General features: G+C 46.7%; 2 protein-coding genes and 1 pseudogene across 2 annotated transcripts; all 3 read right to left on the bottom strand.

Annotated features, from left to right (window-relative positions):
* Positions 1–243: 243 nt before the first annotated feature.
* LOC133913574 (germin-like protein 3-7) lies at positions 244–2,056 on the bottom strand. The gene has a single exon (XM_062356754.1). It carries the CDS (start codon positions 1,050–1,052, stop codon positions 384–386), a length of 669 nt encoding a protein of 222 aa, XP_062212738.1. The 5' UTR covers positions 1,053–2,056; the 3' UTR covers positions 244–383.
* A 1,523-nt stretch (positions 2,057–3,579) lies between these two features.
* LOC133913573 (exocyst complex component EXO84B-like) lies at positions 3,580–7,572 on the bottom strand (annotated as a pseudogene).
* A 30-nt stretch (positions 7,573–7,602) lies between these two features.
* LOC133913575 (non-specific lipid transfer protein GPI-anchored 14-like) lies at positions 7,603–11,257 on the bottom strand. The gene is made up of 3 exons (XM_062356755.1): positions 10,710–11,257; positions 9,574–9,678; positions 7,603–7,958 (listed from the first exon to the last, which is right to left on the bottom strand). Exons 1-3 carry the CDS (start codon positions 11,083–11,085, stop codon positions 7,834–7,836), a joined length of 606 nt encoding a protein of 201 aa, XP_062212739.1. The 5' UTR covers positions 11,086–11,257; the 3' UTR covers positions 7,603–7,833.
* Positions 11,258–11,513: the final 256 nt, after the last annotated feature.

The raw sequence follows: 11,513 nt of genomic DNA, 5'->3' as shown, positions 1-11,513 counted from the left end.
TACAATTGCAAAGACTATGGTCACTTCGCCGCGGATTGCCGGAAGCCGAAGAAGTAATAGATGACTGCCAAAGGGGATTTAAATCTGCCGATCGATCGAGCTACGAATATATGAATATCTCTTGTCCACAATATCTGTGTTTACCTTGGAGAGTAAACTCTGTACGTACGAGTAGTTGTTTTCATTTTTCTCCTCCTAACAGTAGCTTAGTTTATCTTCATATCAACTTTTAGAAAGGAAGAATCACTACGATCAAGAGCTTTATTGGAATTATATGAAATCAAAATATATCAAATGATAAACAACGCTATGTACTCAAACAAGTTTTCAACAATCTGGTGAACAGCTAAGTTCAACCATGTAAGTGACCACCATGGCCACTATCATTTCCGGAACTTGGACTTGAGGAGCTTGATGACCTCGCCGTCCACCTGGAAGCTCTTGGCCAGGACGGCGTCGGGTATCTCCGGCTCAGCCCCGAACAGCGCCGGCGCGGCGATCACGACGCCAGGCAGCTGGCTGTTGAACACCGTCATGGCCCGAGCGGGGCCGGTGCCGACGTTGTACTGGAAGTGCACCAGCCCGCGGGGGATCACGAAGCTCTCCCCCTCCCGCACCACCTTCGAGTAGAATTTCCCGGCCGTGCTGACGAACCCGACGAGCATCTCCCCGGCCACGACGTTGACGAGCTCGGCGGCGCGCGGGTGGCTGTGCAGTGGGTTGATGCCGCCCGGGGCGAGGTCCACGCGGTTGATGGACACGCCGAGCGTGTTCAGCCCCGGGAAGGCCTCCACGTTCCCAGGCGTCACGCCGGAGCCCATCGGGTTGTCCGTGCTGGCGGCACGCGCGTGCCCCGCGAAGAAGAAGTCGTCGGAGACCACCATGGACGCCGGCTTGCACGGGAGGCCCGGGAACGCGGCGGCCGACTCGCCGTCGCCACGCGGCGCGGCCACGCAGAAGTCCTGGACCGGCTCGGGGTCGGCGCGGCAGGTGGCAACAAGCGTTGCAGACAGGAGGAGGAGGAGGAGCAACGGTGGTGATGGCTTCGACATGGCTCTCGAGCACTCTGTTCGTGCTTTGCAGGTTCTCTGTGTGAATTGTGATGAGATTGACGTTTTTGGAGTCACGCTGCGATAGCTATATATAACAGAAGTGTGGAGAGGACAAATGTGGAAGGAGTTGAAGGGTTCAAAAGTTCAGTGAAGTCTTCGTGACTTGTGAGACATGGAGAGGTCTTGTGCGATATTTCCATGCACTATCATGGTCACCTTTGTCAAGCTGTGGTTGGTGTCTTGGTGATAGTCAAGATACTTTGTGGGCAACGCTTTCAGATTCGAGTGCGCTCCCTGAAGCGGGAAAGGGTGAAGCCAGAGGTGTACTGTAGCTTCAAAACTTTGTCCATTCATATGTCATCGAACGGCTCAGATGATTGAAGTTACCGTGACTTACCAAGTAAGGACCGATTCGGATAAGGAGGCAGTTGATGCTGGCTGTCGGATCGCAAACCAAGTGCTCCATGATGACTGGGGATTGGCAGTCACCACCAGCGGTATGGTATGACGTGTGTGGACCGGGAGCTCTGATTTGGTGGAGACCCAGTCAGTCGTGAGAGGTCTTTTTTTTTTTCGAATAGTCGTGAGAGGTCTTGACATTGTTCTCTAGTGGCAGGTGAACTTGAAGTGCTTTCAACTGAAGGCTCATGGTCTCAGCAGTTTTGCGTGGGCGCGAAATTACCACGGCGAACAAGGAACGCAGAGTCAGCACAACGCAGCTCTGCGGCAGGTAGCATCTGAGTATGGGTTGGGTGTAATTTGACGGGGAGGCGGCCGTGTCGCCACGTTGCATGCTCGTTTTTCTGCTGCCGATCTTTGACTCCTGTCCATGCTAGTCTCCCTCCTCGATTTCCATGCTCGAACAGCCAGTACGACAGCTCCCAACCGCGTGGACGTCGCCGAGCGTCGGCCAGTGCGCCCGTCCTGCCGAGCCGTCCCCAGCTCCCGACGCCTTCGGCCGCCGCTCCTGCACGTCATTTGGGCGCCTCGCCAAGTCGCAAGCGCGATGCTCTCCTCTTCACACGCGACGCCAACCCCAATCGCCCAACAGGCTAGCGTTTTGCACGCCTCATGAGCGGCGCTTGCCATGGCGCTCAATCCGCTCGCCCGCCCGCTTGCTCAAGCGGCGCGTCGGCTGTGCTGCTCCTCAAGGACTCAAGTTCCAGCTCAAGCGTCGTTCTCGAACGGTGCATAATTGACAGGGGAAGGATACGGCCGGGAGCTTGTATGCACAGTTGACAGTGTACATGATGCATTGGGCACCGGTGCTCACCAAACACAAACCCCAGCTCTCTGAACAATGATTCAAGGATTTCTCCCAAGCCAGACAACCACTCAACCCTATATACACTAGTTCAAGACATTGAAATACAGCAATCTGGTACAGAAAAGAATATATAAACAAAAAACCAAATACACTACAGCATTTGTACAAGGATCTTCATGCCTAACCTGCACACTAGGAGCTGCCGTGAGATCTAATTGACGACACAGATTGTGCTGACACGGAGGCTGTCGGGCTGTTCACTTCCCTGTCCCCATTGGCAACTCGAGCCTTCCCGCTGATCCTACTGATAGTTTCATGAGCGACGTCGATGAACCAGTCGTCGCTTGGAAGCACACTGCAGGCATTAGGCGAGTATGTTAGCTTCAGTTTTAAAGGAAACTTCTACTAAGTTTAGATGACCGAAAAGAATTTATTGAATGCAAGAAGGATATATTGATGCCAGATAAAATACAACAACAAAGCCTTTTAGTCCCAAGCAAGTTGGGATAGGTTAGAGATGAAACCCACAAAATCCAACAAAAAAAAGATGATGAGAAAAAAAAGGTACTAGTAATAGTAATAATGATGCCATATAAAATGGTAAAAATAAAATACCTATCAGGGTTCATTCCAGTAGCAGAAAACGCTGCCATCGCTCTATCGATGATTCCAGTAGCAGAACTGAAAAGAAAGGTAAAAGTATGAATAACAATCGGTGGCATATAAGAAAATGTAGGGAAATACTTTGACGTGAAAGCCCGTATTTTTTTTCAACCTCCTTAACTGGAGACGAAAAAAGAAGTTAAAGAAGAAGCCCACCTGCTGAAGTCCAATTGGACCCAGAGCCCTTGGTCCCTCTTCAATCTCTTCCCAAAAGCTCTGGTCTTCTGAGAGCCAAAGCATGACTGTCTCCCTAAGCCGCATCATAAGCAATGTAGCAAACCTTTCCCTACCAACAAACATGTCTGCAGCAATGCTTGCCATCTTATTTAATTTTGCATATAGTTCCTGCAATGAACTGCAGATGAGATGCTGCAAAAGACGAATTTCTTGGGAAAATTTGCAAGCACCACATGCACAAGTCAATTTCCATAACCTGTCATCACATGCCAAGAAACATGGAAGTACCTGGAAAATCAGGGACGGAACCCATTCTGGCTCTTCAACAGTATTATCCATATTGATGTACATTTCTGCACTCAGATGGGTTGGGTATCACCTTCTTCCGTGAATATAAGATCAAGAGCATGCTGTCTGCAGAAACGGCACATGTCAGGTCGGCTCGGGCACGGTTATAGCACGGTGGCACAACAGGCCCGCTGGGCATGGTGGAGGCACGACTGGCCCGACAACACTAAAAAAAAAAGTAATGGCTAAAAATTCCAAAAAATCAAAAATATAGAAAATAGATAAAAATGAGAATTATTGATTGGTTGTCTCGTTAAAAAACTTTCTACTCGACTTCATAGCTGCTCTAGGGAGCAACTCTTCAGCCAGTAAAGATGCATTAGCTAACAATGCTAACTGCTGCTCCTCATTCTCTGCCATTAACAATCTTATTACCTAAACCTTCCTGATTCACTTCATCATCCACTGACCCTGGTAGAGCACTTATGAGCAAATTTACGTATGAATTGAATATTTTTAGAAGCCCATCCATCGAGGAACCGCCTGGCTGTAAGCTAACCAGTGGTCCAACATCCTCAAAGAAACCCTGCATGTCAAAGTTCCATTAACATGCACTATATGAATACATGTATTGACTCTCAAAGCAAAAACAAATGCATGTTGCAAAGAGAAGTGTAAAAAACCAACTAATAGTATATCTCTCAAAATAAAAATAATCATTTGGCATGTGTCTCTTGACAGAGTTAATTGGGGTAAAAACAAAAAGAAACCTACAGATTATCAGATTAATTGGGGGGAAAGAGAAGATAAATAACAAAAGACCCAAATTACAATTGCTGGAGACATTTCTTTTCATATACTCAAGGAATAGAACATTACCTGAACCATTGAATTGAAACGGTGAGCACTGTTTGAGAGCTTTGGCTGGAGTGCCAGATTACCAGCAGACGATCTAGCAAATGGGCGTATACCAGATGGCGGATAGGTGAGTACCCAGTCATCAGCTGCAGCTAAAGCAGCAGTACTCTCTTCGATTCTCCTCAAATTGGAATCTAATGCTCTCTCAACAGAGGGTGAGAATTGCTTCATCAGGACTGCTGAAAGTGACAGACCACGAGCTTCCAGCAAATCCGAATAACCAAGTGCTATCTGAGCACATTCTGCAGCAGCTCTTAGCACATTCTGCAGCAGCTCTTAAGCCTCCATCAGCTGCACAAGAGGCTAAAGCATGCCTCTTTACAAGTAGCGCAAATGACATTGCCTGCCTAGTAGCCCATGTAACCAGTTCAGAGGTATACAATGATTCGTCACCAAAGACCTCGACAGAGTCGCTGAGAGCCTGAGCTATAACAGAAAAAACTTGTTGTGCAAGAGACGCAGTGTATGCCCCAACAAATGATGTGCTACATGGATGTATTGTTTGCATGTTTAATTTAAACCTTTGATCGTGTGCACTGAGCAGCAAACAATGAGCACAAGTGATTTTAAATGTCGGTCCTGTTTCACGTTTCCAAGAATTTTGCCCACTTTTAGCACAGTGATGCTTCAAAAATACAAGGCACAGAGAAAGCACCACCATTCAAAAGACTGAGCTTGCATTTGCATAAAAGGCCATGTGCATGAAATGGTTCAATCGCAAGAGTAAGGGGACCCTGAGCACAAATATACTGCCAACTTTACCTAATTAAGTAATAGCGTAGCTTGTGTAGGGAACCATGCATACATTGCTCCTACAACAGAGTAAATTCTTGGCTCTGCGTGTGTATGCATGTGGTGCTGCAACAAGAGCTTGTAGGGTACTGGTAGGCTAGTAGCATTTCCTAATAAGAATGTGAACGAGTATGAGTTCGTGCAGACAGTCGTACCTCTGTTTTCAGAAAATTCTGAAAACTTGCTCAGGAAAGAAAAAAAAAAGCTAGAACAGTGCTCAATTAAAAACATGACGTTTCTAAAATTCAAGATTGTTCGTTAAACTAGTCATTGTTAATTTCGCTCACTGCTAAAAGGCAAATCCAGTTAAGCCATCCTTATGGACGAACACAGAATAAAAAAATGCTAGTTGTTTTCAAGTCTTACTCATAAATTGACACAGATGTCTCACTTCCAAATGGATCAGTTGAACTTCGCATGCAAATATCTACTTATAATTGAATCTTTCATAGACACACAAGAAGTATCCAAATCCACCCATCCAAAAATACTTTTTTTGGAGACTTTCTCAAGGTAACCTTCCAATAACCAAGGGCAACAGGAGCGTACAGGTTAAGAATGTGTGTCTCTCAGAGTACACCATCCCAGAACAGATGCCAGCTCTGTAAACCAAGGTAAAAGCAAACTTACTCTTAGAAAAGCTGCAGTATCCGTAATTTTCACTTGAAACTATACATGATCAGTTTCATCGACAGGACCAACACAATTCAGCTCGATTTTTCATCTAGCATTATGCACAGACAAAACTACAAGCACCTACAAATCTTCTTGTGCCCATACACAACACAGAGTAACATATCTCTGCTCCAGTGATGTGCTTCTTCCATGCTCCAGCAGAAGGCGCAGTATCAAAATAATAATCCCCCAGACTTATTCAGTTCATCTATGCGGTGCAATCGTGAGTTGCATATCTAAAGTAAACCCAAAACGAGTCATCCTTAAACCAACACAACATATCTAAAATGCAATCGTAATCACGCCCAATTCGAACTTCCCTGCCCCTCACACTTTCGCACAAAAAGAAGATGCGACGTTTCCACCACAGGAGGCAAATTTCAAGCAGGACCAAGCCCTCACCTTCTCGTTCATGGTCCGGCACTTGGACTGCACGTAGGCATCGGGGTCGAAGTTGTCTTGAAAATCTTGAGCTTGTCCGAGAGCTGCACCACGCCGTCACCGCCCCCGGCGCCGGCCACCGTGCTCACCGGGAACACGCCGGAGTGGCCGGCGGGCCGCGACCTCGACGACTTGGCGGACGCCATCAGCCCAAGAGAAACCCTACCCCAGGGCCCAGGCTTACACCGCTCCCCGCCTCCTTCCCGGAGATCTAGAAGCTTCTAGAAGTGGATTTCTCGCTCGGTGGGGGTTTGGCTCTCGCTTTCCGAAATTTCCGTGTCTCGACTTGCGTGTGTTGTGGTTTTCGGGAGAGAAGGAATGTATACTCGTGAGTCGTGTCGGACTTACTCAACTACAAGGTAGGAGTGGCTAAGGGCTAAGTTATTTAAATTTTAGATATTTTTATTATATATAAAAAATAAAAAAATGATGAAAAAACTAACTCGTATTTGATATAGTATTGGCTATATCACATTTTTTTTATACTAACATAGTTGATATATGAAAAAGTGATATTGTTGGTCTCCTCGCTATAATTTGGAAAAAAAAATATGGCCTTAGTTGAAGATTCTTTAGCATCAAGAAAACCGCTACTATTACATGCACTGTAGGTTGCTTACATAGGAAAAATAAGAAGAAGAGGAGGAGGAGGAGAAGCTAAAAATATGAAACCAAACCAATAGATCAGATTCGGATAGACCGCTGGACAGTCTCTGCTCATCATATTTATGGTGTGTTTGGTGAGAAAGTGAGATTAGATAGGATAAGATCATCTATATTTTTCGAATGAGATGATCTAATTTTCTATTTGGTTGAAATAGATAAAATAGGCCAGTCTTCTGTTTGATTGGTGGAATAAGAGTGGATAGGATGAATCAGTTCTTTTTTTGTCAGTAAGATTGGAGTGGATAGAATAATCTATTTATATTCATAATACATCGTATAAGAAGAATATTAATAATTTTTTAGATTTTTAGAAATTTATTTGAGGCATTAAAAATTACTTGAAGTTATAAAAGTAAATTTTTTAAAAAAATTATTTAAATATTGGCTTGCATTTTTAACCAAGCTAATTAAAATAGGTTACCGGTAAGCTCTAGTTTAAAAAAATATTTAAATTTTTTAATTACTTTTATACTTTTAAATAAAATCGTGAGTTAAATGAAAAATCACGACAACGTGTGCACGGAAAGAGCACAGACCAGAGGCAAACCTGATGGCTCGGTCCGACCGATTTGGCCGGATGGAGCATCCAAAATCTACAGGGATATTCTTTCATGCTAGACCGCTCCATCCAGTCCGAACAGCAAGTAAAAGTAGATGGCCAGCTTCCGGACGGTTCCGTCCAATCAACCAAACGCACTCTTAAATCCCAGGCTGGAAGGCCGCCCAACAGCTGGGAGTACAAGCTATTGCCGGCACAGTCAGCCCAAGCATCTCATCACAACTCACAAAGCTAGAAGAAGAAAAAAAAAGAGTATGCGTGTCTTTTGCTTGTCTCTTTGTTTTTCTGGCTTTCTTCTCCTCCGTGGACCTCCCTGTCGGCTATCCATGCGATTATCATGCGAGAACGGAAACGGAGGCGAGTAGGGCCGAGACGAGGTAGAAGAAGAGCTTGCAGGGTTGCCTCCCGGCGCAGGCACCGCTCGTCGCCTGCGTCCTCGCGCTCGTCCCGACCGCGCTACCTGCAACACAGCCAAGACGGACGAGAGCTTTGTGAGGAAAAAGTGTAAAGTAAAGCTCCGAAGATTCATGCAAATAGTGCACAGGTCATCCGGTACAGATTGCTAATACGGCATGTCAATTGCATAGGAAATAGTTTCGTTCTTTTTGGGATCGAGACAAATCTAAAACTTGGTTGCAGTCACGTCTTTTGAACACTCTACCTTCCTTTCCCTATCGCCCGACCGCACCTGCATGCTGAACTTCCGACTTCCGGAGCTAGCCAGTTCATCTTTTTTATGCTTCCTAATCTTCAAACGACTGATTGAGGAGAGATATATCAATCAAGCGACGAAAGACACCGACGAAAGTTAGAGGAGAGATTGATTGGAGGCTCCTTCGTCACCGAATTTAGAAGAGATCTTGAGGAGAAGACCGGCCCGATATAGAAGGCGAGGGCGGAGGAGCGAGGTGGCAAGGGTGTCACCGGTCTCGGGTGGCGGAGAACGGCAGGTGAGTCAATGTCGGAGCGAGGAGACAAAGATGCTGAATTAGCGCCACGAAAAATGGCACCAGCGGATCCGACAACGAAAAATCATTAGAAACAGGTGAAGAAGGACGAGAGACAGGACGAGCATGCAAACCGCTAGAGACACGTGCAGACAGACGGCGGGTGGGGGAGTTGTTCATACCCGCGTGCAGGAAGAAAATCGGTCGAACGAAGAAAAAGGAGGAAAATCGTCAGATCAAGATTCAACTTAAATGAAACGTTTTCAGCGCATGAACAATAGCATAGTCCGGCATCAGTATACCGTTGCTCACGTCCGTACGTTCCCAGTTATAAGTACATGGCACGTCAGACATGAATGCACACTATTATTGCAGCGTTTCCTATAGCTTTCTCAACAAAACTGAACCACTAGTACATGGCACGTCGGGATGGCGTAGTAGCGTGGACGTTCGCATGTCGGCACGTCCCGCTCGTACTAGTGCTGTGCAAGTGTGCGTGCAAACAGAGATCGAGCCGAAAAGTATTCGGTCGGTTTACACGAAAGCCATCTCCAATAGTTATAGGTATCTATCTTTTAGTTAAAAGATATATTTATTAAAATTTATACAGTTTTTATCATTCATAATTTTTTTATCTCATAAAAAAAGATATGCTAAGATAACTTGTCAGTACTAACTCTTTATCACTTCTCTTTGAAAACTAGTACTTACTCATATCTCTCTTTATAAAGTATGAAAAATTATGTTAGTCACATCATTAAAAAAAATACTCTATCAGCTAAAAAATATTAGCTATATTTAATTATTAGAGATGCGCTAAAGGACCACCGTGATCTATGACACCTGCAAGACTCGGCTCATACATAAAACCGAATAAAGGAATACTGGGTGAAATTCGAGATCTGATATCCATGTGCACTTAAATTCTCGTGTGATTCTTTTGATGAAAATTATCATGTGTTTTTTGCTCTGGCAAAAAGGTTGAAACCTAGTGTCATGCAAGCTGCAAATGCATCCATGCAGTATCTAAGTGGATCCTGAGAGGAATGTTCATAGTTTTACTAGGATCAAATTGGAATTAAAGAACGATAAGAGGCGGAACGGGCTTAGTTAATTATAGTTAATTACCTGATGCGGCAGCAGGTATGGTGGTGCCGTTCTGGAACTCGTGCTTCTTCGCGTAGTCCTTGAAGATCTGCGCGTCGGGGGAGTCGTCCGACATGTTGAGCATCTCTGCAGGTTGTCATCCAAACCACAAAGCAGCACCCACACGTGTAAGTTACGATATATGCGCAACGGAAAAAGGTCACGAAATTCTCGATTTGCAGTAAGTTGGACTCCAGTAATATCTTGACGCCATCTGAATTACCCTACATAAATTTTTGATAGTTACGGTCCATTACCAAAGGTTCCTGCATCTCACGACGCGGCCAGAACTTTTCCCTTTTCCATTTTTTTTATTTACCAAAGCTAGGATTAGGAGAAGCTTAGTTTTCCTATAGTTATGAGTCGTTGAATGAGAATCAAATGGCTTACAGTCGTCTTTAATCTTTCACCTATTTTTTATTCTTATCTTTATCTCACCTATTTACAACTTTATTCAGCTCCCCGTCTCCCACCCTTCTTTAACTATTTTTAACGGCACTCCCACCGTCCGCAGTTAACAAGATTCTCACCACCCTATGACCACCTCCTACGCCAGATCAGTCTTTTTTCTCAAGACTTCTTCTAAGTCCGATAATGAAAGAGCCCCAAATCAACCTCTCCTCTAGTTCTCACCGGTGTTGTTCATCAATTGATCGATACATCTCGTTTTCTAATGCCGAAGATTAGGAAGCGTGCTTATTTTAAGGGTCGAAGTGTCAAACCGAAATTCGCAAAAAAAAAAAGTGTCAAACCGACCGCTGGGAGCCTAGGACTACTGTACCAGTGCAGTCGCACACCTGTTGTTTAGTGGTACTACCACGTACAGGGAGGCTGTTCTAACAACCGAGCAACTGTACACGCGAACAAACGGCCTGCTTGGTGCATGCACATGAAGTTCAGTGCATCCCTGCAGCTGCAGGTCGATGTGTTTTCCTGGGCCCCTGGTATCGAGCACAACGTACGTACGGTGCCCTGCTGCAAGTGCTAGTTTGTTTGGACGCTTTCTTCTCTGCCGGTGCGACGCGTGCGTGCACATATCTGGTGCCGAGTTACTCACCCGACATATATGCGCGTACGTATTATCGTCGCCAAGGTAGTCTACAAGATGTACCACGTACTTGGGCAGTCGGAGAAGGTTGCGGGGATGTTGCAGATGGAGGGGAGGTCCATGGCGCGGGTGACGTTGATCTGGAACCCCAGCGCCGGCTCGTCGCGGTCCTTGACCAGCACGCACAGGCACTTCTTGCTGCCCGTCACCACCTGCTTCAGCCCCGCGCAGCAGTCCGGCGTCGGCGCGCGTGCCGTCGCCTTCGCCTGCACGTACGTCAGGCACGTCGCCAGACCCATCAGACGGTCCGCGCACTCCGCCCGGTCCGCCGCGAAGTCCCCGCTCGCCGTACCTGCCAGCACCACGACCACAAGGGCCATCGTCGCGGCAGCCGCCGTCGGAGCCGACGCACCACCACCACCACCGCAGCAGTTTGCGAACGCCATGCGGTCTGACTCGAGTGAAGCGATCGAACGATCGGTTGAGCTGACCGGTGTTCGTGGCTGTGTTTGTGAACGTGTGATAAGGCGAGGGTGTGCTTGGGGCTGGATATATAGGGATCGCGCGTGACGCGTGGTCAGCTAGGCAGGCAGAGGCAGCTTGCGATCGGTCGGTTCTCGCTAATGGGGGCGCGAGCGAGTAGAATCGTAGATGCCTTGATGGCGCCGTATGCTCGCGATTGATTAAAGTTGGTTGGCGGATCGGCGATTGCGTTGCGTGCGTCGGCTTGGCGTGCGTGCGCGGCTCGTGGGGTGCTGAACCTGAGCCGGGCCGGGCGGATGTGGTGTGGTCGTCTCGCGAGTTCCAGCCTTCCTGATAGGGATCGGGAGGACGTTGCGTGGACGTGGAGGACTGGCTGGTGTGTCTTTGCCGG

The sequence above is a fragment of the Phragmites australis genome, chromosome 3, assembly GCF_958298935.1.
Source record: "Phragmites australis chromosome 3, lpPhrAust1.1, whole genome shotgun sequence".
Taxonomy (NCBI): Eukaryota; Viridiplantae; Streptophyta; class Magnoliopsida; order Poales; family Poaceae; genus Phragmites; species Phragmites australis.
This window is presented reverse-complemented; position numbering and strand designations above follow the sequence as displayed.